Consider the following 24112-nt stretch of genomic DNA (forward strand, 5'->3'; position numbering starts at 1 on the left):
TACGAACATCCTTGAAAAAAACTTAATGAATACCAAAGAATGTTAATTTATTTTTTTTTTCCAAGGAAGAAAATGTGAAAACATTAACATGTCAATGTCAATACATCAATTAAATAAACAATTGTATTTACATACAGGTGCTTTGTGGAGTAGAAACTAATTTTATGGTGGCTTTCCATTAAAAATAAGAAGAAAATAAAATTTACGAAATTACTATACAGATCACGGTTGTTTATTTGTCTCTGAAAACTTCAGCGAGGTTGACATCAGTTTTACAAAAAAGTAAGCCATCAAAAATAAAATAAAATTGTTATTTCCATTATATAAACAATTATAACAATTTGCATGACAAAGACCTTGTTACAATTGGAAAAAAGGCATTGCATAATAAGTGTGGGCATCGACGAACGAGAGAGAGCAAGCAAGTAAGAGAAAGAGAAAGGCAAGAAGAAGAAATAAGTTTCAAGTAAACATCTTAGTAACCCCCTTTAGAGAATATACTGCCATATGCCCCAATCCCATTTTAATAAAACCCCTATTTCTTTCTCATTTGCCAGTTTCTCTGGCAGCTGTTCTTTGGAAATGAAATGTAATTAAGTTACGCAAGTGAATAACTTTGGGGTGTCTGTCAGTATCAATTTACCTCAACACTTAGCGCTGGTGCCATTGAACAGCTTTACAAAAGAATCAGAAAGAAATTTGCATCTCAGCTGGGTTCAGGCCCTAATATTAGGTCCTTTGTTCAAAGCGAGCTGTGAAATATATAATTCTGTATCATTGTTCTTTCTTTTCTTCAGTCGTCGAATTATTCGCCGAGTCATAGTGACACTTCTCAACACATCTGCGTGGAAACCATCCTCTAATTCGATCTCCAGCTTTAGGGAGAGATATCATTTTAGACATCAAAATTACGAATTTGATACTGAATTTGATCATATAATACGTTGAAATCTTTACCTTTTGCCTGTTCCTCATTCAAAACTTTGTCGCCATACATCCACCATCTGTTGGTTAACAAAGACATATTTAAAAAAGAATATAAAAAAAAGTTACTCTAAAAAGTAAAACAAACAAAAAAACAAACTTTTTTTTTTTCTCCAAAGACTTGACAATTTTACATTCCTATTCAAACGTATAGGTTTGGTACATTTTTTGTTTTGTTTTATGTTCACCAAGGCTGCATTTGTTTGATCAAAAATAGAGTAAATACAGCAAAATTATGAGATATTATCACAATTTAAAATAACTCTATTCTATTTTAATGTATTGTAAAATATAATAATTTTTTAATTTATTCCTGTAATGGCAAAGCTTAATTTTTTATCAATTTCTCTAGTTTTCAACGTCACACGATCCTTTAGAAATCATTCTAATATGCTGATTTGGTTCACAAGAAATATTTATTTTTAAAGTTGAAAACAGTTGTGCTGATTAATATTGAAAACCACAATACATTTTTTTTTTCAGGATTCTCTGATGAATACAAAATTCAAAAGAACAGCAATTATTTGAAGTAGATTTTTTTGGAACATTATAAAAGTCTTTTCTGTCAATTTTGATCAATTTAATGCATTCTTGCTGAATCAATTAATTAAATAATTAGATATTAATCTTACTAACCCCAAACATTATTATATTATATTATAACATGGCATTAAAACTCCCTAAAATTTGGGAAAACATCCTGGTCTAATAACAAGTGGGAAAATTAAAGTAAAAAAATTATATATATATATATATATATATATATATATATATATATATATATATATATATATATATATAACTAACTAAAACAATGGCTCACTTTGTTCCTCTTGTAGCAAAGATGGTCTCCCCCTTTGTGAGTTTGATCCTGGGTTCCTCTGTACAAGGTGTCCTAAAGAAAGTGTTCAGTCCCTTTCCCAAGGGGCAACAAGCACCATTGTAGTCCTCCACCACGCTGTACTCCACCTGTGAAGCAGACGGTCACCATTGTGTCAGTCCTTTGGTAAATGCTGCCCTCTAGTGTTTAAAAGTGATTCCAGCAATACTCACACTCCTCTGACGTTTATCATGTTTTTGCTTCAGCTGCTCAATCTGAATAAAGAGGAAACAAAAAATATCATTACAAACTGAGCTATAGAGCTGTATTATACTATAATATAATATCTAAAGGATGATCAGTGATATGTGTTTTGTTGAGTACATACGGTTAGAGTATACTGGTTACACTTCTCATGCACAGGCCATTCGATTCCATCTCCTAAGGGGGTGCCGGACCAGGTGAACACCTGCTTGAAGTTCTCCCATCTGCTGCCCAAGTCATAGGGGAAGATGAAGTCTTCACCTGTTTGGTAATACTGGATTCTGTCTTTGGCCTGGGAACACAGAGATTCTTGCTAATGTAATAAAACCCACACGACTTACTGAATTCAGAGGTGGTCTTTTTTCCTACACTTCCATAAGGTCTCATCTACGGTGGCCGAGAGAGCTCAACGCGCTGCAGCTTCAGAAAACACATGCAAATAGGTTCGTGGGACGACCAAATAAACACATTTATACTGTACGTGTGCATTTGGAGCGTCAACAAACAATATTTTTGAGCTATATGCTAAACTCTATTTTAAACTATTTAAAACTGAATTTTGCTATTATTTTGTAATTATTATTACCTTGAATGAATGAATGGAGGGATTTATATAGCGCTTAACACCTTATGAATTTTAATATCTCACAGCTGAAAGATTACATTTAATATTATTTTTTAAATCAACGTTACATTGCAGGATAATTTAAGGACAAATAATTTCAGTTACGTTACATTTCATTTACATTTCGCAATTCTTAATGACTACACTACTGTTCAAAAGTTTGTGTTCAGTACGTTTTTTTTTTTTTTAAGAAATTACTACTTTTATTTAGTAGTGATGCATTAAATTGATCAGAAGTGAGAATAAAGACTTAAAATGTTAAACGATTTCAAATCATTTCAAATAAATGCCGTTCTTTTGAACTTTTTTATTCATCAGAGAATTGAAAAAGTATCATAATTTCCGCAAAATATTAAGCAGCAAAATTGTTTCCAATGTTGATAAGATTAAGAGTGTTTTTTGAGCCCCAAATTACCAGAATAAATGAATAATAATAATAATAAATAAACAATAAATTAAATTGTAATAATATATCACTGGTTTTACTGTAGTTGTGATCAAATAAATACAGTCTTGGTGAGAATAACAGACTTCTTTCAAAATAATTTTTAAAAATCTGATCGACCTCAAACTTTTGAACAGTAGTGTATATTGATTTCCAGCTGTCTAGATTCTTGAACTTGAAGCACTGGTCAATTAAAAAGACATTCAGCACATCAATGTGTGTGTATTTTGATGACACTAAGTGTTCATAGTTCAGGGAAGTCTTTAAAGTGCTACTCCTGAGAGAGTGTTGCTGAGTATTGGCTTAGGGAAAGAATATTGGATTAGGTCACCTCATTTAGAAGATAAGTATACTGGAAACAAGCTTACTTTCTCCTCAATCCATGCTTCTATTGAGGTTTTGTTTCGAAGAATCACCTTCATCTAAAATAAAGGATGATTTTCTGATTAATATTCACTGTGGGAAATATAGGAAACATCCTTACAAGCAAACTATGGATTAAACAGACCATATTTAAATTAAAGAAGTGAGAGAAATCTCCTACCTGAATAAAAAACAACATCCCAACAGCAATAGTGGTACCCAGTGCCAGTCCCAGTGCAAAGAGAGTGGCTGCAAATGCAGCAATGCTGAAAGGCATGATGGGATATTGGATGTGACGAGCAGCGCTCATGTCAATCTTCACAGAGCTCCAACCAAATGAGATCTAAAGCCAAGAATGGGCAGCACATCAACCATGAGTAAGAAAGTCAAAAAAAATATATGAAAATTTCAATTAACTTAGCCTAGCCATTCCTAAGCACACTGAGGTAATATTTTACATTACATGCACATTATGTGTCAATGCTACAGCTGTTACTTGCTATTATAATTAATATGTGAGACAATGTGAGAAAACACTTACCCGATCATAAAGTTGAGTGTACATGGTCATGATAAATATTAGCGCAGCATGCATGCAACCCAGTGGAGCAAGCAGGAGGAAGCTGGTGAAGTACGCATGATTCAAGTGACCACAGCAGTTGTTGATCCAGGGACAATGATGATCCATCTTCATTACACACCTGAGGGAAGAAACCATTTTTATATTCATTATATATTTTTGACATATAAAGCACATAGTGGTTTAATAATAAAATAATCCTTAAAGGGATTTAATTCAAATAAAAAGTCATCATTTACTCATGTTGTTTCAAACCTGTAGAACTATTTTTGAGAATGTCATTGTAAGGACAAAAAAAAATATTCATACAGGTTTGGAACAAAATGTTCATTTTTGATTAGTCTATCCCTTTAAAGCTGAAGTCTGTAAATTATGCACCTGTCATCAAAATGAAGATTAACAATACTACAATAATAATTTGTTTTCAGACAGGTTTATCAAATATGCCACCTATCTGCCATTGTAGACAAACTAATAGTCCCATCCTGGATTAGCACCACTGGTTGATCGCATTTTTTAGGAAAATGAACCTACAAATGACTTATAATTGTCTTAGCATATTAAAACGGGATAGGAAAAGATTTGTATTGATTGATATTGTATTGACACACTTCAGCTTTAAAATGCATCATTATTAATAGAAACTAGTCTGTTTTTGAGACAAATCTACCTGTTACATTTGCGACAGTGATGTGACCTTGGGGCTTTATAGCCTTGGCACAATCTACAGAACTGTAAGTACATTATATCTTGTTGATTCTCCTGTTAGAAAACACAGACAACAACATAATTCATATTAGACATGCTGAATGCAGACACCTTCAGAAAACAGACAATATCATACAACACACACATGCTTTAAAATCTTTTTATACTCTACTGTTAAAAAGTTTGGGGTCAGTAAGATTTTGTTGGAAAGAAAGTCATACTTTTAATCAGCAAGGATGCATTAAATTGATTAAAAGTTGCAGTAAAGACTTTTATAATGTGACAAAATAGTTCAAATAAATGCTGTTCTTTTGAACTGAATCCTAAAAAATGCATCACATTTTCCACAAAAATATTAAGCAGCATAACCGTTTTGAATATTGATAATATTAGGAAATGTTTCTTGACCACCAAATCAGCATATTAGATTTATTTTCTTAGGATCATATTGTGAACCAGAAGATTGGAGTAAAGGCAGCTGATAAATCAGCTTTGCTATAACAGGAATAAATTAGATTTTAAACATATTTTAAATATTTTATAGAAAACAGTTATTTTAAACTGTAATTATATTACAATATTACCGTTTATCAAATAAATGCATCTTTGGTGAGCATAAGACTCTTCTTTCAAAAACTGTAATATTCTGAAAACAGCCCAAAACAGACTTACCGGTTTCCACTCCAGAGGAATGTAACCAGGGCCTACAAACATAGCATTAAAGTAGTTGTAAAGAATGAGGACGGTCCAGTTAATGAGCATGATGAAGTTGATGCTGCCTCCTGTGGTGTCCAGTGGCCAGTACCAGATTATGGAGTCCAGTATGGCCATGGAGGAGCACACGCCGATGACCGTCAGAGCGATGATCGGACCCCAGTGGAACAGCCTCTTGACCTCATGGAGGTTCTCAAACACGATTATCGCAGACAGAATATTCATTGTTTCGGAGGATTTCAGCGTTTTTAAGGTCCTCAATGTAACATGTGAAATAGTCAGGCGTGTTGTCTGTGTTTACTGCAGTGACTTAAAGAGGTCAAAGGGCATCTTTTCTGTCTTCTCCGAAACAACCAGCAATCGGCTACGTCACCAGTCACAGGGGCCAGCCGTTTCCTAGAGTTCCAGCCTCTGTCAGCGTGTGGCATCCTTCCGTACTAATCCTCTGATCACCCTATCCTCGAGCTAAAGCCAAGCCATCCATCTGAAGAGAAAAAAGGTGGAGAAAACAAGGAAAATGGAAGAGGAAGACAGAATCTAAATGACTCACCTCACACAAAATGTTAACAGGGCAACCATAATTTAAGTCAAAATACCATAGTTAACTATTGCTCCAGTTTATTTCTGTATATCTTTATAAATTAATACGGTATCTGTATAGATAGATTGATATCTATCTATCTATCTGCATATATATAAATGAATCTTCTTTACCAATATCTATCCATCCATCTATCTATCTATAGACAGACAGATCATATATAGAAATGGACAGTTAAACATGCATATATATATATATATATATATATATATATATATATATAGATAGAAGGATCTTATTTACCAATATCTGTCTATCTATCTATCTATCTATCTATCTATCTATCTATCTATCTATCTATCTATCTATCTATCTATCATCAGACAGACAGATCATATATAGAAATGGACAGTTAAATATGCATACATATAGATGGATCTTATTTACCAATATCTATCTGTCTATCTATCTATCTGTCTATCTATCTATCTATCTATCTATCTATCTATCTATCTATCTATCTATCTATCTATCTATCTATCATCAGACAGACAGACAGACAGACAGACAGATCATATATAGAAATGGACAGTTAAATATGCATATATAGATGGATCTTATTTACCAATATCTATCTATCTATCTATCTATCTATCTATCTATCTATCTATCTATCTATCTATCTATCTATCTATCATCAGACAGACAGCTCATATATAGAAATGGACAGTTAAATATGCATATATATATATATATATATATATAGATGGATCTTATTTACCAATATCTATCTATCTATCTATCTATCTATCTATCTATCTATCTATCTATCTATCTATCTATCTATCTATCTATCATCAGACAGACAGACAGACCATATATAGAAATGGACAGTTAAATATGCATATATATAGATGGATCTTATTTACCAATATCTATCTATCTATCTATCTATCTATCTATCGTCAGACAGACAGATCATATATAGAAATGGACAGATAAATATGCATATATAGATTGATCTTATTTAACTAATATCTATCTGTCTATCTATCTATCTATCTATTTCTTGAATATTCTTTTTTTTATCACTTCCAGACTTGTCACTGTCACTCCATTCTTTTATTTTTATGGAATGTGAACAAATTCAAATGTGACATTGTCTATTTCTAAAAAAACATTTTTGCTAAAGGCTAGGCCAACTGTCTTCACAACACAAAAATGCAATAAAACTATGCTTATCCATTTGTGCTCTACATCACTATTTCTATGTCTAAATACTAAGCCCAGTTTGTTTAGTGATGTCATTATAACATAAAGCAGGGCTAAAGAGAAATCAGGACTATTCAGAGAATGCAATGGTTAATGTTACATGTCAATTATTGTGCTTCAGTGGCTGCATTTCTTGTGTTGTCATGGCACACCCAAAGCTTTGTTTCTATGCTCCTGTATTACATCATTTAGGTTAAACATACTTGATCTGATTCTTATTAGCTTTGGCTTGTGGTTAAACAAATAAAAGAACAAGATTTTTAACACGTCTAGCACTAGAAGAAACTCAGAAACTCTATCAAGTTGTTGTCAGTCTGCATGAACTGACCGGTTCTCTATTACTCAACACCCCATTTAAATGCAATCTGATTTCAGAGTCCACTCAGTGTAATTCTACATATATATTACATTAAAAAAACAGAAGAAAATAAAGGCTAACTGCAGAAATTAGCGTTATCTTTATAATGACCAATCCATAAGATATCAGATCTTATCAATGACATATGCATCGAAAAAGGTCAAGGTTATTAATAGAGACACTTATGAAGTTTTGTATCTTTCATTATGACGGCAGCAACATATATAGCTTTGATTACTGAAGAGATTGTTTTGAAAATGAAAAAAATAATAATCGTTAACACCTACCTCGACATTTCCTTGTGCGATCAGCGTCCAAGAAAAACTGAAAGACACGCTTAATATCAATCAATAACCTTGCTATTAAACGCCCGCAATATTGTCAGAAGCGAAATCTTTTTTTAAAATAACTAAACCATAATTCAACGAGAAAGACAATCCACATACACGCGCGAATCACACCACAGCGGAACCATTTACAGGAAGAGATCGTGAACAAACTCCCGTGACACCACCCGGAAGTGACGCTGACGTCAATAAGAAGCAGACACAAGCAACAGTGTGTAACGCAGCACAGTTCATCCGTCTTTTAATCTTTTAAAACAAAAATACAACATGTCTTCGGATTTTGAAGCGTACGAGCAGGACTTTGGCACCCTCACCGCGGAAATAACCAACAAAATTGGAAGAATACCCAAACTAGCCGGTGGTAAGTGGCTTGTAAATGAGCTACTAGCAAAACATTAATGTCAGGAAGATATAAACAACTCATTTAATGATTCATTCCTTCTGTTGGTGTGTCTGGTTGGTATATTATTTAGAAATGTCCCATATCATTTGTCAAATGAGCTATGGTTTCGTGAGGGTCATGGTGTCAGGTATTCAGTGTGTCAGATGTCTCCAGTGATGTGTGAAGATACAGGATTTGGGTGACATGGATCTTGGATGTCATGTTGTGTTTGTTGGAGGTGAAGAGTTGGCTGAAGTAGAAAAGAATACAAGTTTGGAGCTCACAGCATTTAACAGCAGCACACAGTACAAACAATATACAGTGAGACAGAGATGCAAGATACTGTTTTGACACCCTGTCTGTGTTGTTGACATTATTATAATTGATAATGACAGCTGAATGACAGTAATTTTTTTGGGTTTAATTGTATTCATTATTCTGTATTGTGAAATAGACTAAACATAAATTGTTATTTTTCCCAAGCTGCTGTTATGAACATAACATTTTGTCAGACCTAAAGACTTGAATACAGTAGGTCAGAAATCTTTGACATATTTCAGGCCAAGGATTGAGAGATGAGACATATTGTGTGAGAATTAGTGTTGCATTTCAAGCCTGGCTGTCTAGCATTTCCATAGTATCAGATTGTATTTACTCTTACACGACTTTATTAAGATGATTACATTAGTCATATACTTTTGCATTTTTTATATTATTAAGCAACAATAATATATTTAGCTAAACTTGTGTCATGACCCTTCAGGACTTGTCACGTGATCCTTCAGAAATCATTGTTGATATTCTGATTTGGTGTGCAGGAAATATTTCTTACTTCTGTTAATGTTTTTGTTACCTAATATTTTTGTGGAAACTGTGAAACACTACTATTAAAAATACCAAGTGCACATTAAAATGATCAAAAATGACAGTGAAGATTTCTAACTATTTCAAATAACTATTTCATTGAACTTTCTATTCATCAAAGAATTCTGAAAAAGATGTATTATCATTACCTCAAAAATATTAAGTAACAAAAACTGTGTTTAAAACATTGATAATGTTATCCTTTCTTAATAGGTCCCACTTTATATTTGTGGCCTTAACTACAATGTACTTGCATTTAAATTAATCATTTGATACAATGCAGTTATTGTGTACATACATGTTTTTACATTGTAATTATATTTTTTAAAATACCTATATGTAATTACATCTGTAATTAATTTCTGTAATTACATTTATAGTTACACTGTTGACCCATCCCTTACACCTTAACCCACCCTTAAACCTACCCATACCACCAAATCTGTCCCTAACCTTACCCGTATCCCACCTCAATAGCAGCAAAAGTGTTTTGCAATATAATATGAACACAATAATTACATTGTACTTAATTTTGATGCAAGTACATAACAGTTAAGGCCACCTAATATAAAGTGGGACCTAAACTGATAATAATTGAGCAAAAATAATCAGCATATTAGAATGATTTCTGAAGTATCATGTGACAGTGAAGACTGGAGTAATAGATGCTAACAGTACCCTGCAGTACCGCCATGGAGCCCCTAGAGGTCGTGGACCCCTGTTGTATCCCCCTTTACTAGGTCAGCATAGATGCTGTATACTGTATCACATAGAAATGTAAACAGGGCAGTTTATGTCAAAATTTTGATGCTGAAGATGGTCCGTTTATTCACAATGTTAAAAATGTGCTCCAGCTGGAACCCTTCAGGATTGCTGGTTGTCATAAGTTTACTTCTGCATCTTTAAAGCTACTGCTGCTTTACTTGTTATGTGCATTTAATTACTCAAATCAGATGAATACGTTGCCGTGGGGATGATGCTATGAAATAAGTGTGATGTTGGATAGGTGTGAGAATGCTCTAGGGTCTAAAAATAACCTTATTAGAAAATATCATACCTGTGTTTCTAAAGGATTTTCTTTCCAGTCATAACAGTGTCCCAGAAGCCCATAACAAATATGTTTCGTGATCTTAGGGTTTGTATGATATTATTTGGCTAAATGGTAGGACAATAGCAGAGGTTTGTATGAATTGATAACAAAAGAAAGCAGAAAGTAAAACATCTGAAATCAAGAATAGAATGACATATTTGTAATATCTATGTAATATTTATTCCTTTTATATATTTTACACAGCAGATGAACTATACTCTACACTATTGTTCAAAAGTTTGGGGTTAGTAAGATTAAAAGTGGGTAACACTTTTAGGGACCAGTTCTCACTATTAGTTACACAATTGTTGCTTATGCTAATATGCTTATGCTTATTACTAGCATATTTTGGCTGTTTATTAGTAGCACATATTAGTGCCTTATTCTGCATGACCATATTTTATATCCCTTAATCCTACCCCATACATAAACTTAACAACTACTTTACTAACTATTAATAAGCAGCAAATTAGGAGTTGTAGTTAACAGTGAGAATTGGTCCCCAAACTAAAGTGTGACCATTAAATATTTTTGACACATCTCTTATGCTCACTAAGGCTTGATGTATTTAATCAAAAATACAATAATCTGAAATATTATTGCAATTTTAAAACTGATTTCTATTTTGATGTATTTTAAAATATAATACATTCATGTGATGGCAAAGCTGAATTTTCAGCATCATTACTCCAGTCTTCTGTTTCACATGATTCTTCAGAGATCATTCTAATATACTGATTTGGTGCTCAAACTCTTCTTATATTATCAATTAAAACAGTTTTTCGTTATATTTTTGTGGAAAGCAGTTTTTTCACAAATAAATAGAAATTAATAAAAAAGTTCAAAATGTTATTTTTGATTAATTTAAGGCTTTCTTACTGAATAAAAGCATTAATTTCTTACTTTCCTAATCTTATTGAGTTTTGAGTTTGAATCTTAATTGAGTTCACATAAATTTAAAGAGACAAAATGTCTGAATGTATTTGTTTGAAATGCTCTGAGATGTCTGATACAACCTTATGGCCGAGAGCAATGTCAATGTTTGCTTGAGTTTATTGTTTTCAGTGTTTCTGTATGCTTGTTTGCCCTTTTTGAACTGTTCAGGGAAGCAAAAGTGTGGTATTGCTAGATATGGTTTATCCTCTGGAAATTCTCCTCAGGATGCTTTTGAAGTTGATACAACTTTTTTGTTTTGCTCACATTGTGAACTTAAGAAATGCAGTTCAGTTTCAGTTCAAAATTCAAAACATAAAATTAATTCAAGATCTTGTTCTGACTTGAAACTAAAAGTCAGTGAAAGGCAATGCAAGGTTACTTTCATACAGTCTGGTGACTTTTAATGTAAATGATTGCTTTCGGTCAGTATTAAACCTCAGAGGTCTGGTCTCATAATAACCTGATGTACTCGCTCTGTGCTTCTATTGTACATCAACAAAAGGTGAGAAGGATTAATCACTTATTCAAAATTGTACAGCAGCGTGTGCTTAGTTCGGTGAGCGCTGTCAAACAATTGCAACGCGATTGGCTTTTCTTTGCATTATTTAAGCATATTGAAAAGAATGAGAATGTGTAATGTGGTGAATTGTTGAAGCTTAAATTGCTTCTTCAGAGCTTGGCAGAAACAAACAGTGTGTCATCAGACCGGCCCACCACCAGCTGCTAAATGTATTTAAATAAGTCCACTGAATATGAACAAAGCCATAAGCAAAGCATACTCATTAGTGATGGCCAAACCTTCCTCTGTGTTGCCAGAGGAGTTCAGCTCTTGAATTCAAATCTCAATTATGGCCATAAAAAAATGCTTTTTCTCTTTCCTAGGTACACAAATTTGTTTGCGACCAACAATGGCTTCAACAAAGCAGCTTATGCTGTTGTTCTCATGGCATTGTACAGTGTCACATGTGTAGAAACATTGATAAAGACCAGTGGATAGATGTAATGCCCTTGGCCATTTTTTTTCCACTCAACAAACCGCATTCATTCACTTGAGAATCTCCAAGATGTTTTGTTTTGTTGAACAGCACAAAACTTGTAGTTGCGAAACATGAATTTGAAAATAATGCAAGACCTTGCTCCATTAAACATAAATGTGCGTTTTTTTTTTTTTTTAGGTAGATTTGCACAAAGAGAAAGAGCTGTCAGTCACACACAATGAAAAATTGAGTAGAAATGCAAAGATGCGTCTACAAGTCGAACTTTTCTTAGTGCAACGCTTTGCCCAAAGAGCACCTGACCTTGTGGTACTGCCCCATGCACCTGCAATAGTGAGATATATATTTCAACCTGCCCTATGCCAGGGGTGAATAGAGAGGCCCCAGTGTTTGCTCACCTTCTAGAGAATCGCCCCTGGCTGTTTACACTGTGTGGGCTGTGAGGTTGCACACGGATTTTAAAAATGGATTGATGACCACCAAAAGACATTGGAAAGCCAAAGGGCAAAACAGAAGTTCACTTTAGTTTCCAGCTTATTGACAGCTTCCCGTTTGATATCGCTTGATGCTTTTTTTCTTCATGATTAGTGCTATCGCTTGACATGGTTTGATGTGCTTCGCTGGTCTTTTTTGATCAGTAGATGTACTGATGTTCTTTCACAGGGTTATTTATTTATAGCGTGCTTCTATCATTACAAAATTCGTATTATAAATGAATAGTTCTGGTTCTGGATGCTAACATCATTTCAGTTGTACTAAAATATGTGATGTAGTAACAGATATTAATTTAGGGACTATAGTTTAATATAAAAACAATGTGTGTATATATACAGTGCCTTGCAAAAGTATTCACACCCCTTCATTATTATTTTTTTTCACATTTTGTTATGTTGCTGCCTTATGTTAAACTGCTTTCAGTTACTTTCTTTCCACACCAACCTTCACTCCATACACCAAAATGGTAAAGCAAAAAAAAAAGTTTTTTAACATCTTTGCAAATTTATTAAAAATAAAAAAACTTAAATGATTCCATTGCATAAGTACTCTGGGACAGTTGAAATTTAGCTCAGGAGCATTCATATTGCTTGTAGATGTTACTATACTTCAAGTGAAGTTAACCTGTGCCAAATTCAACATGATTTGGAAAGGCACACACGTCTTCATAAAAGGTCTAACAACTGATAATGCTGTTAGACAGAGCAAAAAAACAAGCCCTGAGGTCAAAAGAACTGCCTGTAGAGCTCAGAAACAGGTTTGCTTCACGCCACACATCTGTGAAAGAGTTCAGAAAAATAATTCTGCTTCATTGAAGGGTCACATAAGCATGTAGTATCTGTTACCCTTAATGGAAGAAGTTTGAAACAACCAGGACTCTTGCTAGAGCTGGCCTCCTGGCCAAACTGATTAATTGATGGAGAAGGGCTTTGGTTAGAGTGGTGAACAAGAAGCTGATGGTCACTCTAGTTACAACTCCATGATCATATGTGGAGATAGGAGAAATCTACAGAAGGACAAACATCCCTGCAACACTCCACCGATCTGGGATTTATGGCGTTGTGGCCAGATTCAATCCTCTCCTCAGTGAAGACACATGAAAGCACACGTGGAATTTGCAAAAAAGCACCTAAAGGACCCTCAGACTGTGAGAAACAATACTATCTGGTCTGATGAACCTCAATTCTAAGCATCATGTTTGAAGGAAACCAGCCTCCGCTCGTCACCTGCAGAGTACCAACCCAAAGGTAAAGTGGGTTGGTAGCAGCCTCATGCTGTGGGGCTGTTTTTCAGCGGCAGGGACTGAGGGACTCATCAGAGTAGAAGAAAAGCTCAATGCACCAAAATATTGAGAGAGCCTTAATGAAAACCCAGTCCAGAGCATTCAGAACCTCAGACTGGGCAGAAGGTTTACCTTCCAACAGGGCAATGACCCTAAACACACAGCAAGAGTGGCTTATAGACAACTGAGCTTGAACCCAATAAAATATTTCTTGAGGAACCTGAAAATGTGCATCTGCCCCCATCCAGCATGAGAGGTGAAGAGGCGAGGAGATGAATGGCAGATAATTGCCAAATGCTGATGAGAAAAGCTTGTCGCATCAAACAAAAAAGACTTGAGGCTATAAAGGTGCTTCAGCTAAATATTTAGTTAAGGGTATGGATACATATGCAATGTACGTATTTCAGTTTTTTTTATTTTTAATAAATTCACGAAGTTGTGACAATTCTGTTTTTGCTTTGTCAATATGGTGTATGGAGTGTAGATTGATGTGAAAAAAAAAAAAGTAATTTAAAGCAGTTTAACTTAAGGCAGCAACATGAAAAAAAAAATGAAGGGGTATTAAGACTTTTGCAAGGCATTGTATATATTATAATTTTATAAAATATTACAATGTAAAATAAGTGTTTTCTATTTTTATCAATTTTGACATGTAATTTATTACTGTGATGGCAAAGCTGAATTTTCAGCAGGTATTATTCCACGTGTCAATGTCAGAAATATCAGAAAATTTAAATATGCTGATTTGGTGCTCAAGAAACATTTTCATATTATTATCAATGTTGAAAACAGTTTTCAAAAGAACAGCTTTTATTTGAAATAGAAATTTTGTAACATTATTATACATGTCTTTACTGTCACTTTTGATCAGTTTAATGCATCCTTGTTGAGTAAATGTATTAATTTCTTTCAAAAAATCATACATACCCAAAACTAATAATTTTTTTATTACTTTAATTATTTTCAGTCAAATACTATAATGCACTGATGCCTAAAATAGCTTGTAGCATAAAAGTGGTATATGTTAGTGTGTTTTATTATTTATTTATTTATTTTTTAACAAAGTAGTATAGATTTATAATATTGTTGTCAATCATTTTTAGAATTTTGTGTGGTTCCTAACAACGCCCCCAAGATTACAGTCTCTCTTATTTTTAGAAAAAGCTTCATGAACATGCTTGGGGAGTTAGATACAATGTACAGCATGTATTTCATCTTCCTAATAAACATTAGTGAGGTGATGTAGATGCAAATACTTTGGCCTGGCTCATACCAGTGGATAAAAACCAATACAACCTCATTGTAGTCGTTCCGAGTTTGTGGCAGAACAGCAGAGTTTGGCGGAGCTGACATCTCTCTCCTCTTTTGAGTTGCCAAGAGGCGTCTCTGCGCTCCTTCACGAACTAACAAAGGCGTTTACACGTGGAAAAATAAGACACATCAAATATGGATCTTTGTGCGTTGAGAATGTGTAAATATATCTTCAAATGCAGGCTTGTTTTTATTTGCTCCCTTGTTGTTGCGGGGGAGTCGGGCTGTTGTCATGAAGCACAGCTCCTCCATCCACTGATCAATATGTTTTCCTCTTTTTCTCTTTCAGAGGAGAAGACACAGCTGGTTCTAAATGTCGACAAACAGCTTGAAGAAGTCAGAGAGTTGGTGGGTCTTTGATCAGTAATTTCCACTCACTCGTTTTCTAAATAATGAATTTGGAAAAATTTCCCCCCTGCATAAACAACACCTGCAATGTCGCCGGTGACATGAGACACTCTTCATCTGGCTGAAGGCTGCTCAGTGCTAACGGTGTGATCACATCCACATAATGCGCTTTTAAGTGACACCGCGCGACACATTTCACGCCATTATTGGGGGAAGGCGCTGTGGCAGGTGCCGAAAGGAGGGATGTGTGTCGCATGTAAATTGTCCCATCATGTCATGTTGATTGGACAGTGTAAATCAGCGGGGCCCTTTTGTGCATGCCGGTTTGCTCACATGTGACACGGACACATGTCGTAGTTGTCAGAGCTCAACCGCACCAGAGGTTTTAATGAAGCGGCACCTCCTAACATGACTTGATTTGCCGGGTGCCTGAATCGATGCCTCTGCGCTGCCTCCGGTTGACAGTAAACTAGCTAGACAGTTTAATTGTTTTGTATCAAAATGGTATGCGAAGTAGTTTGATTGTTTACACTGAATTTAATTGATGTTTCTAGCTCGAGCAGATGGACCTGGAGGTTCGAGAGATACCTATTCAGAGCAGAGGCATGTACAACAGCCGTCTGAAGAGCTACAAACAAGAGATGGAGAAACTTGAGAAAGATTTTGTGAGTATTAAAAATGTCCTTATACCAAACAAAGCAAACATGTATTGCGTGAATACTTTCATTGGCCGCTTTCTTCTTCACATAAACACGTGCACGTACACACATGGTCTGAATCTTGGTTCTTCAACTCAAAACCCACCGAAGGTCATTGACATTTCCACTGTGGTTAATTCAGAGTGTATTTTTTGCAACTACCACTTGGGCCAAGGAGAGCAGGCCTGTATTTTTTGCCAGATGTCCTTGTTTAGTTATTCATAACTCTACCTGCCCATGAAGAATCCACCCCACACACATCAAACCTTAATGAGAAGCTTTTCCTCTGAAGCCAGATTTTTCCTTTGCTTGTTTTACATCACCATGTTTGTCTTTCTTACTCTCCTACTGTAATAGTCCTATTCAAATACACGTCTTTTTGTTTTCTCTGAGGTGGGCACATATACATTTTCTACTTAAATCGCTATTGTGAGTAGGATTATTTCTTCCGCATCTCATCCAATTTTGTTGCTAAATTTAGCAACTTTTCACCCTACCCTAGCAACTTTTTCTTCCAGAAGCACCTAGCAACAAATTTAGCAATTTTTTACATTTATTTGGCAACTTTTCGCAACTTTTTATAAGTGACTCAGACAATAAAAAGGCACACATTTTCCATCCAAATTACACAAAAAGAGGAAACTAAAGATGCCTAGCAGTACACACATCATGTGAATTGAGTTAGCTGCTATTTGCAATTGTTCAATTCAATAATAATAATAATTCAATAATTGTTCATTTATGATACACTTTGTTAATAGCTTGTACCTGCGATTGTTGATCAGTTAGTACACTCTATGAAAAATAGAAAAGATACTGGAAATTTTCCAGGACATTATCCATTATAACCCAGTAACCCAAAAATACAATGTGCAATTTAAAATGCAGGTAAATAAAACAATACAGAAATTTCTTTCATATTAACATAATAGATTGTGCCCTATTTGTACAGACTTTTCTTAGAGTGTAACATACTAACTAACTAACTACTAATACACTGCTTAAAGCATAATTGTTGAGAATGTGTAGTATTACTAGTTTACTAGCTGTTCAGTACTTCAATGCATTTAAAATACAGTTATTTACATTTACATTTAGTTATTTAGCAGACACTTTTATCCAAAGCGACTTACAAATGAGGACAATAGAAGCAATCAAAACCAACAAAAGAGCAACAATATGCAAGCGCTATGACAAGTCTCGGTTAGCCTAACGCAGTGCACGTAGCAAGTGTTTTTTTTTTTTTTTATTATTATTATTTTATAAAGAAACCAAGTAGATAGAATATATATAAAAAAGAAAGCTAGTGTTAGAGGGTCAGATAGATACAAAGAAGACTAATAAATACAAAGAGGACAGATAGATAAAATAGAATTAGAAGAGAGAGCTAGAGTTAGAGGGTCAAATAAAGATGTAAGAGATGTGTTTTTAGCCGATTCTTGAAGATGGATAAGGATGCAAAATTGTCACAACATAAAATCTCAGCAAAAAATATATATTTTATATATGTTAATTAATTAAATTAATGTTATTTATATTTTAATATTATATTATGCATATTATTTTACAAACAAATCTAAATTAACATATATAAAATATATTTTTTGCTGAGATTTGAGATTTGTTGTGACACAATTTTGCATTGTGATTACGCAATGACGTCATCGCGCAATGACATCATAACGTCATTTAGAAACTTTTAGCAACAAATCGACCTTCCTTTAGCAACACTTCTCTGGAAATTAGGTGGCAACACTGTTGAGCCGTTGATAGCAGATTAATGCAATTAATACAGTTAATAACTAAATTATGAGAGAGAGAGAGAGAGAGATTACCTCTGTGCGTCTCTCAATAGTGTTCGGCAGCAATGTCTCTAGTTATAGTGAAACTTAGTTCCTTTTGTTCACGAACAGCGCCGTTGTTGTTACCTCGCTTGTGAGAAGTCATGTAGTTTTTAAGATGTTAAACTACTGATAAAATCGAGTAGCGCTAACAACATTAGCGCGATGTATGTTAGTGTGTGCAACTAACTGTTATGTATGTGCGGTCTGTGAGGGAGAGAGAGCGGGAGAGAAAGAGTTTTCTTTAAAGCGTAATTTTGTGGCAAAAACATGGACATGATCTGTCGTTTTTATCCTTTTGTTTTATTATATTTATTTGTTTGGCCAGTGTCGTTGTGGGTTTTGGTTATTTTGCTGTTGTAAGACCTATTAACAGAAATCATTTGGCGAAGTGATATGGTCATGTAATGCGGTCAAGAGCTGCCTGGAACTAAGTTCGTCGTGCGTTTCCCTGAAAATAATTGCACACCTTAGAACGTTCATCAGCCAATCAGATTCAAGCATTCAACGGCCCCGTGGGGAAGTCTTCCCCGATTAGAACGGTGCTTTACATTTCCGGTTTCTAGTCACATTTACATATTTTTAGAGCCGATAATATAATATGGTTAATGGTCACATGACATACAAGCAGATAAAATATAATGTTTTATACTACAGGGCCGTTGAATAATATACACATATCATATATATATTTATATATATAGATATATAGATATAGATAGGTGTTCTTTTTAAAAAGATTATAACACATTTCACATACAATATATATCACATTGGAATTAAACAGTTTTAAGGCATTTCAGTCCCTCTATAGCCTTGTTCTCTTTGCAATTCACTCCATTCACTGATACCACCATATGAAGTCTCAGCACGCAGCAAATTCTCTTCATCTGAAGTCATTGCTTTCAAACCCAGCACCTGTACCTAACTCAAGGTGCTCTTGATATCAATTACCAGATGGCTACGGCATCCACAACGATTCCAAAAAGGCTGACATAAATGAGGAGATTTTTGAAAAGGATCTTTTGCCAGTGATCTGATGTTGTGCCGCTGTGCTGATAGCTCAGATCACAGTGGAGATCTCTCGTCTCCGAGGGGCCTCACGTTCCTCACCGTGGGCATTTAATTGGCCGATGATTAATCTTTAGCTTCTCCTGCTTGACTGTTGCCGTGCTTAATTATCATGCAATTAACACCCACTGTGAAAGGGTTTAGTGCACCGTTCATGGTTACATTCCTTTGCCTTTCACCTTCTTTTTTTTAGATATATTTGCAAACTAATCATGGATATGCAAGATGTTGGGTGCTGTTAACATTTTTAAGCTGTTGTTTATTTAAAAAATGTATTGTGCTTTACAAACTCAGTTTAATACTTTTAATACTTATCAACTTTTTGTTGATAATTTTAAATTCATTTGGCTTGATAATAGTAACAATAAAATTGAGAATATTAATGAAAATTGATTTAGTCTCTACTAAAAAAAAAAGGTATTTTTTTTTTTTTTTTTTACTAAACAGATGTTTTTGTGTTTTTAGACTGAGATAGTAATTGTACTGATTGAAAGCACTTTTTTCTGCTTGGTGCTTTGAGTTTATGTGCATTTGAAGAACAGATCCCCCTGAAGCTGCCAGTGATAGCAAACCCCAGAAACTTGTCCTAAAGCCGGGAGATTCAGCTGGCTCCTCAGAAGTGCCAAATGCTTTAGCGTGGATGGCTTATCCTCTCTGCCACGCAACGTGAGCACACACGCACACTTCTAAGAGGTGTCAGGGAGAGGGCCATCTCTGCTTTCTCTAAAAAAGCAGAGGCTTTGTTGTGCTTCCACGGGAAATCAAGGCCTTGTCCTGCCCTTCCCCTCCTCTGGCCTCCCTGGAGCTTCTCTCTCTTTACCCTCACTCGCACTCACCCGTTCACCCACGGTTTGAAGTCTTCGCTCCATCCCACTCGCCAGACTAAGCCTCCTGTTCGGCGGCAGACGGGGACCGGCCGACCTCTTAACCCTGCCATTTTTCAAGAGAAAGTAGGCAGATATCAGAAGGACATCCCGAAGGTATGCTCCCTTCATGATGGCTTCATTTTGATAATGGGGGCGCCGGGTCTTAAAGCCGAGAACCCCTGCGGAGGCCTTATATTAGCAAAAAAGCTTGAGTGCTAAATATATAAAAACGAGCACATGCTTGCAAAACAAAACGAAATGAAACAAAAACTAAAAGCTTATTTGTGTTTGGCTGGAAGTCAGTCAGGGACTGTTAAAGCCAAACATAAAAGTTAGCACCTCTTAGCGGGGCTTTTTGATTGGTCAAAAAAAAAAAAAATGAAGTAATGGAGGCGTAATTTAATAAAATCAATTGGGAAAAAGTGGATCTGTTTAAAGCAAGAGGAAAAGTTTGTCTTCTATGCCTTAGTATATCTGTCCACTCTGTTACTTATATAAGACTTAACAGAATCCACATTTATTTTTATTTATTTATTTTTTTGTATCAAACTATGTATGTATATATGTGTGTGTGTGTGTGTGTGTGTGTGTGTGTATATATATATATACATATATATATATATATATATATATATATATATATTTATATATATGATGGATATATGTATGTGTGTATATATATATACACACACACACACACACACACACACACACACACATCATACATATATATACACACACACACACATATATATATATATATATATATATATATATATATATATATATATATATATATATATATATATATGTATGATGTGTGTGTGTATATATATATATATATATATATATACTGAATTAAGTAATTATGGAAGATTACATTGAACGTACCTTGTTTACACACTGATACATTGATAAATGTTTAGTTTCTCTCTGATTTTGTCACATCAATACAGAGACAATAAACCTAACTAAACTGCATCATCAGGCACATTTCCTTCTGTGAACGACAGATGGCGACATTGTTCAAGGTATCAGGAAGAAAGCACTTGCTCATCACTGCTTTCAGGCAATTGCTAATCAAAGCCGTTTTCTTGGATATAGGTAGATCATCAGTCTCTTTTTGACTTCTTTCCTTTGAGGAACTCTGAGATTAAACACTGTGAATATCCTGGGTGATGGGGTACTTGTTTGCTCATTTGGAGGGCAAGTGGAGCTTGTAGGCAGAGCGGATGTTTCAGTACAGGTCTCTCCCACCTTTCTACACTCAAAGACTTCTCCTCAAGAGTTCTGTTTTGCTCTCAGCACTATAGTATTTTAATCTTTAGGAACTGTGTTCTTTTAATGGACCGACTTCTGAGACTAATAGTCTTTTAAAAACTGTTATAACATTTGCATAATCATTTATGAATGTGCAGTTATTATTATTTTATTTTATTTCTTTTACAAAATGTGATGACAGATAAAGAAATGCAAATTATAATTATTAGTTTTCCTATTTGTATTTTGCAAGGACCTCATTTTTATGATTGAATAAATTGTGAATATTTTGGTTATGTTAATGCAGAGTTTAATAGTAATAAGGTTTTGTTTACATGAAATGGCAGTGCTTTTCATTGTAGTTCATTTCAGTGCAGATATATCATTCTTTAATAGTATATCATGATACATTTTTTGTACCGTGCTTTTTACAAGAGTATTTTAGAGATATAGAGAACATGTGCTTCTGAAATCATGTCATTTGTGAAGCATGATCCTAAGCCAGAAATGTGCAAAGAAAATATGTTGTTTAGCTTGATTGTTCTATAGATTATAAATTATATATGTGCTTTTATAATTGTTGTACAGTCACAAGACAATTATGAGAATTTATCTTATTTTAAATTTCACTTTCCTATTCAAAATTGCAACAATTGCTTGAATAATTCCTGCAAGCAATAAGTAAAATGCACTCCTGACTCTAGCTGTTAGTATTCGATATTCAAGAACCCAATAAAGCGTTTATCAGGTCACTTTTGCAGTCCTAAACATATTTTATCATCATTGTCTGGCACTGAATCAATTCAAAGATTGTTTATCAGAGCAGATTATTTTTTTATAGGTGTTGTGGTTGTGAAGAAAGCGCAAATGACCTTGAAATAAAATTAATATTAAGGTTAATACACTGTAAAATACTCAATTATATATAACATCTTCAAGTGAAATAGAAGCTATGTTCTCGTGGCCTGATATTTCTATTTAGTAATTCCTGAAGAATACATTTTCAGGGTTTTCTCAGAGTTGGCTGACCTCGGTTGTTTGCTGAGACATTTTGTAAGGTCTAAGAATTGTATATTTTGACCAATAACATAAAAAAATGAACATGACTATGGGTTTAATAAGATTTGTCAAAGGCTTCTGTAGTAATATGTCTAATATTAAGTGTAGTCTGAGAAGTTTACAGTGAAATTATACAATGTGACCTAGTTTTTAAAAAAAAAACGGTAAATTTGCCGTAGTTGTTATTTTGTTAAAATTGTCTCGCAAGGGTAAATGGACACCTTAGAGTGATTTGTGACATTTATCAAAAAGTCTTTGTCAATGGACAGTTTTACGTTATGAAATTACTGGTCAAGGTCCAGGTCACAGATTCAGTAAAACTTTGTTGGAGTTTGTTAAATCCCTTCAGGGGGTTGTCGGATAAGTGAACTGAACACAGGTTTGTCAATCATCTTGATGAAATCCAATGACTTCAATAAAACTTTTTTCACTTCCCCAAGTTAACTTTTAATCGTCGAGCTCTTCTCATCTGCAGACTTGTTGCAGCCTTTAGTGCGCTATATCAAGTTTTACACACACAACATGCTTTCCAAATAAGCGCTTTGAATCTTTCAGAATCAAAACGCAAAACTTGTTTCTTAGAGTTCTTGTTATACCAACCAAGTCATCTATTACAGCAGCTTCCACAAAAGAGAAGCATGACAGACATACTTGACCTGGATGTTCGACACTTTTAATCGCCTTAAATTAGAGCCGAATGTGCACTCGGAAAAACTCTCGATTGTTGTCTGATTGTTTCATGCTGCTAAGAAGGTAATGCAGATTAGAATAGTTGTGTCCTTTGAGTTTAGCAAGCCTCCTATGATGCCCAAGTCCAATCGCACTCCCTGATTACAAACCTTCTGTGTTTATTATGGAAATCTCACGGATTGATGGGATTCTTTTTTTGAGATGGTACCGATTTAAGAAGGGACTAAATCGATCTTTTGAACGCATCTTTTATTATGGAGTTGTTTTTCGCGGGGCGTCTTGCGGATTGGTTGGTACTCTGAGATGGGATTGTGTGGCTTTGCAGAGATCAGCGCTGTGGCGCGTGCTCTAATCGCAGTGATGGGACGATGATGAGGTGAAGGACTGTGTCACTCGAAGGAGAAAATCAAGCCTCCATGGCTGGGAATGAAGAGCCCATGTACTTAAGAAGTGGAGTTTTTTTCCCCCTCAAACTAGAAAACTAAAAACCAGAGTGTATTTTAAATCCCAATTTTATAGCATAGTATTTGGATGTATTACATGATTTATTAAATAAAAAAACCCTAAAATAAGTAGTACATTGTAATTATAAAACAATCGTGAAAATCAAATTAAATTGGAATTATATTAATTAGAATACATTGGAAATATAAAATAATATTTATCATTTATATTAAAAATTCTGTAGTAATAAGTAAATTTAATGATGGAATTTATCTACAAATCTTCATAAAAATATTAAGATTTTAGTTACATAATTTGTTGATAATTGTGCTGTGTTTTTGGGTGGTGAATTGGTTATTTTAATGGATAATCTCCTATTTGTCTTCATAGTTACCCGTGACACAGATCAGGTAGAGCTTTCAATTCAGGACAAACACTTCCATGTTTCTGTGTGTGTGT

At 34.5% G+C, this 24112-nt stretch overlaps 2 protein-coding genes across 6 annotated transcripts in view; one reads left to right on the forward strand and one right to left on the reverse strand.

The window, feature by feature from the left end:
• Positions 1 to 22: 22 nt before the first annotated feature.
• zdhhc6 (zinc finger DHHC-type palmitoyltransferase 6) lies at positions 23 to 8144 on the reverse strand. Its single transcript, XM_058792806.1, has 11 exons — positions 7962 to 8144; positions 5462 to 5987; positions 4752 to 4843; positions 4043 to 4202; positions 3683 to 3844; positions 3507 to 3560; positions 2193 to 2360; positions 2038 to 2079; positions 1808 to 1953; positions 958 to 1004; positions 23 to 875 (listed from the first exon to the last, which is right to left on the reverse strand). Exons 2-11 carry the CDS (start codon positions 5726 to 5728, stop codon positions 775 to 777), a joined length of 1239 nt encoding a protein of 412 aa, XP_058648789.1. The 5' UTR covers positions 5729 to 5987; positions 7962 to 8144; the 3' UTR covers positions 23 to 774.
• A 15-nt stretch (positions 8145 to 8159) lies between these two features.
• Positions 8160 to 24112, forward strand: part of vti1a (vesicle transport through interaction with t-SNAREs 1A) — a 149920-nt gene continuing 133967 nt past the window's right edge. For 4 of the 5 annotated variants that reach the window (XM_058792807.1, XM_058792809.1, XM_058792810.1 and 1 more), the window contains exons 1-3: positions 8160 to 8382; positions 15666 to 15724; positions 16279 to 16389. In XM_058792807.1, the coding sequence (XP_058648790.1) occupies positions 8289 to 8382; positions 15666 to 15724; positions 16279 to 16389 (264 nt within the window). In that variant the 5' untranslated portion in view covers positions 8160 to 8288. The remainder of the gene's footprint in view (positions 8383 to 15665; positions 15725 to 16278; positions 16390 to 24112) is intronic. The other variant, XM_058792811.1, reaches the window with a different exon arrangement.

The sequence above is a fragment of the Onychostoma macrolepis genome, chromosome 12 (genome assembly GCF_012432095.1).
Source record: "Onychostoma macrolepis isolate SWU-2019 chromosome 12, ASM1243209v1, whole genome shotgun sequence".
In the NCBI taxonomy this organism is placed as follows: domain Eukaryota; kingdom Metazoa; phylum Chordata; class Actinopteri; order Cypriniformes; family Cyprinidae; genus Onychostoma; species Onychostoma macrolepis.

Excerpts from the sequence above, each read along its gene's own strand:
- zdhhc6 (XM_058792806.1), bottom strand. The coding sequence starts at position 5,728 with ATGAATATTCTGTCTGCGATAATCGTGTTTGAGAACCTCCATGAGGTC. Across the intron at positions 2,361-3,506 it reads AAGCATGGATTGAGGAGAAA|GCCAAAGACAGAATCCAGTA; the intron begins GTAAGCTTGTTT and ends CTGTGTTCCCAG. Across the intron at positions 876-957 it reads GAATGAGGAACAGGCAAAAG|CTGGAGATCGAATTAGAGGA; the intron begins GTAAAGATTTCA and ends CTCTCCCTAAAG.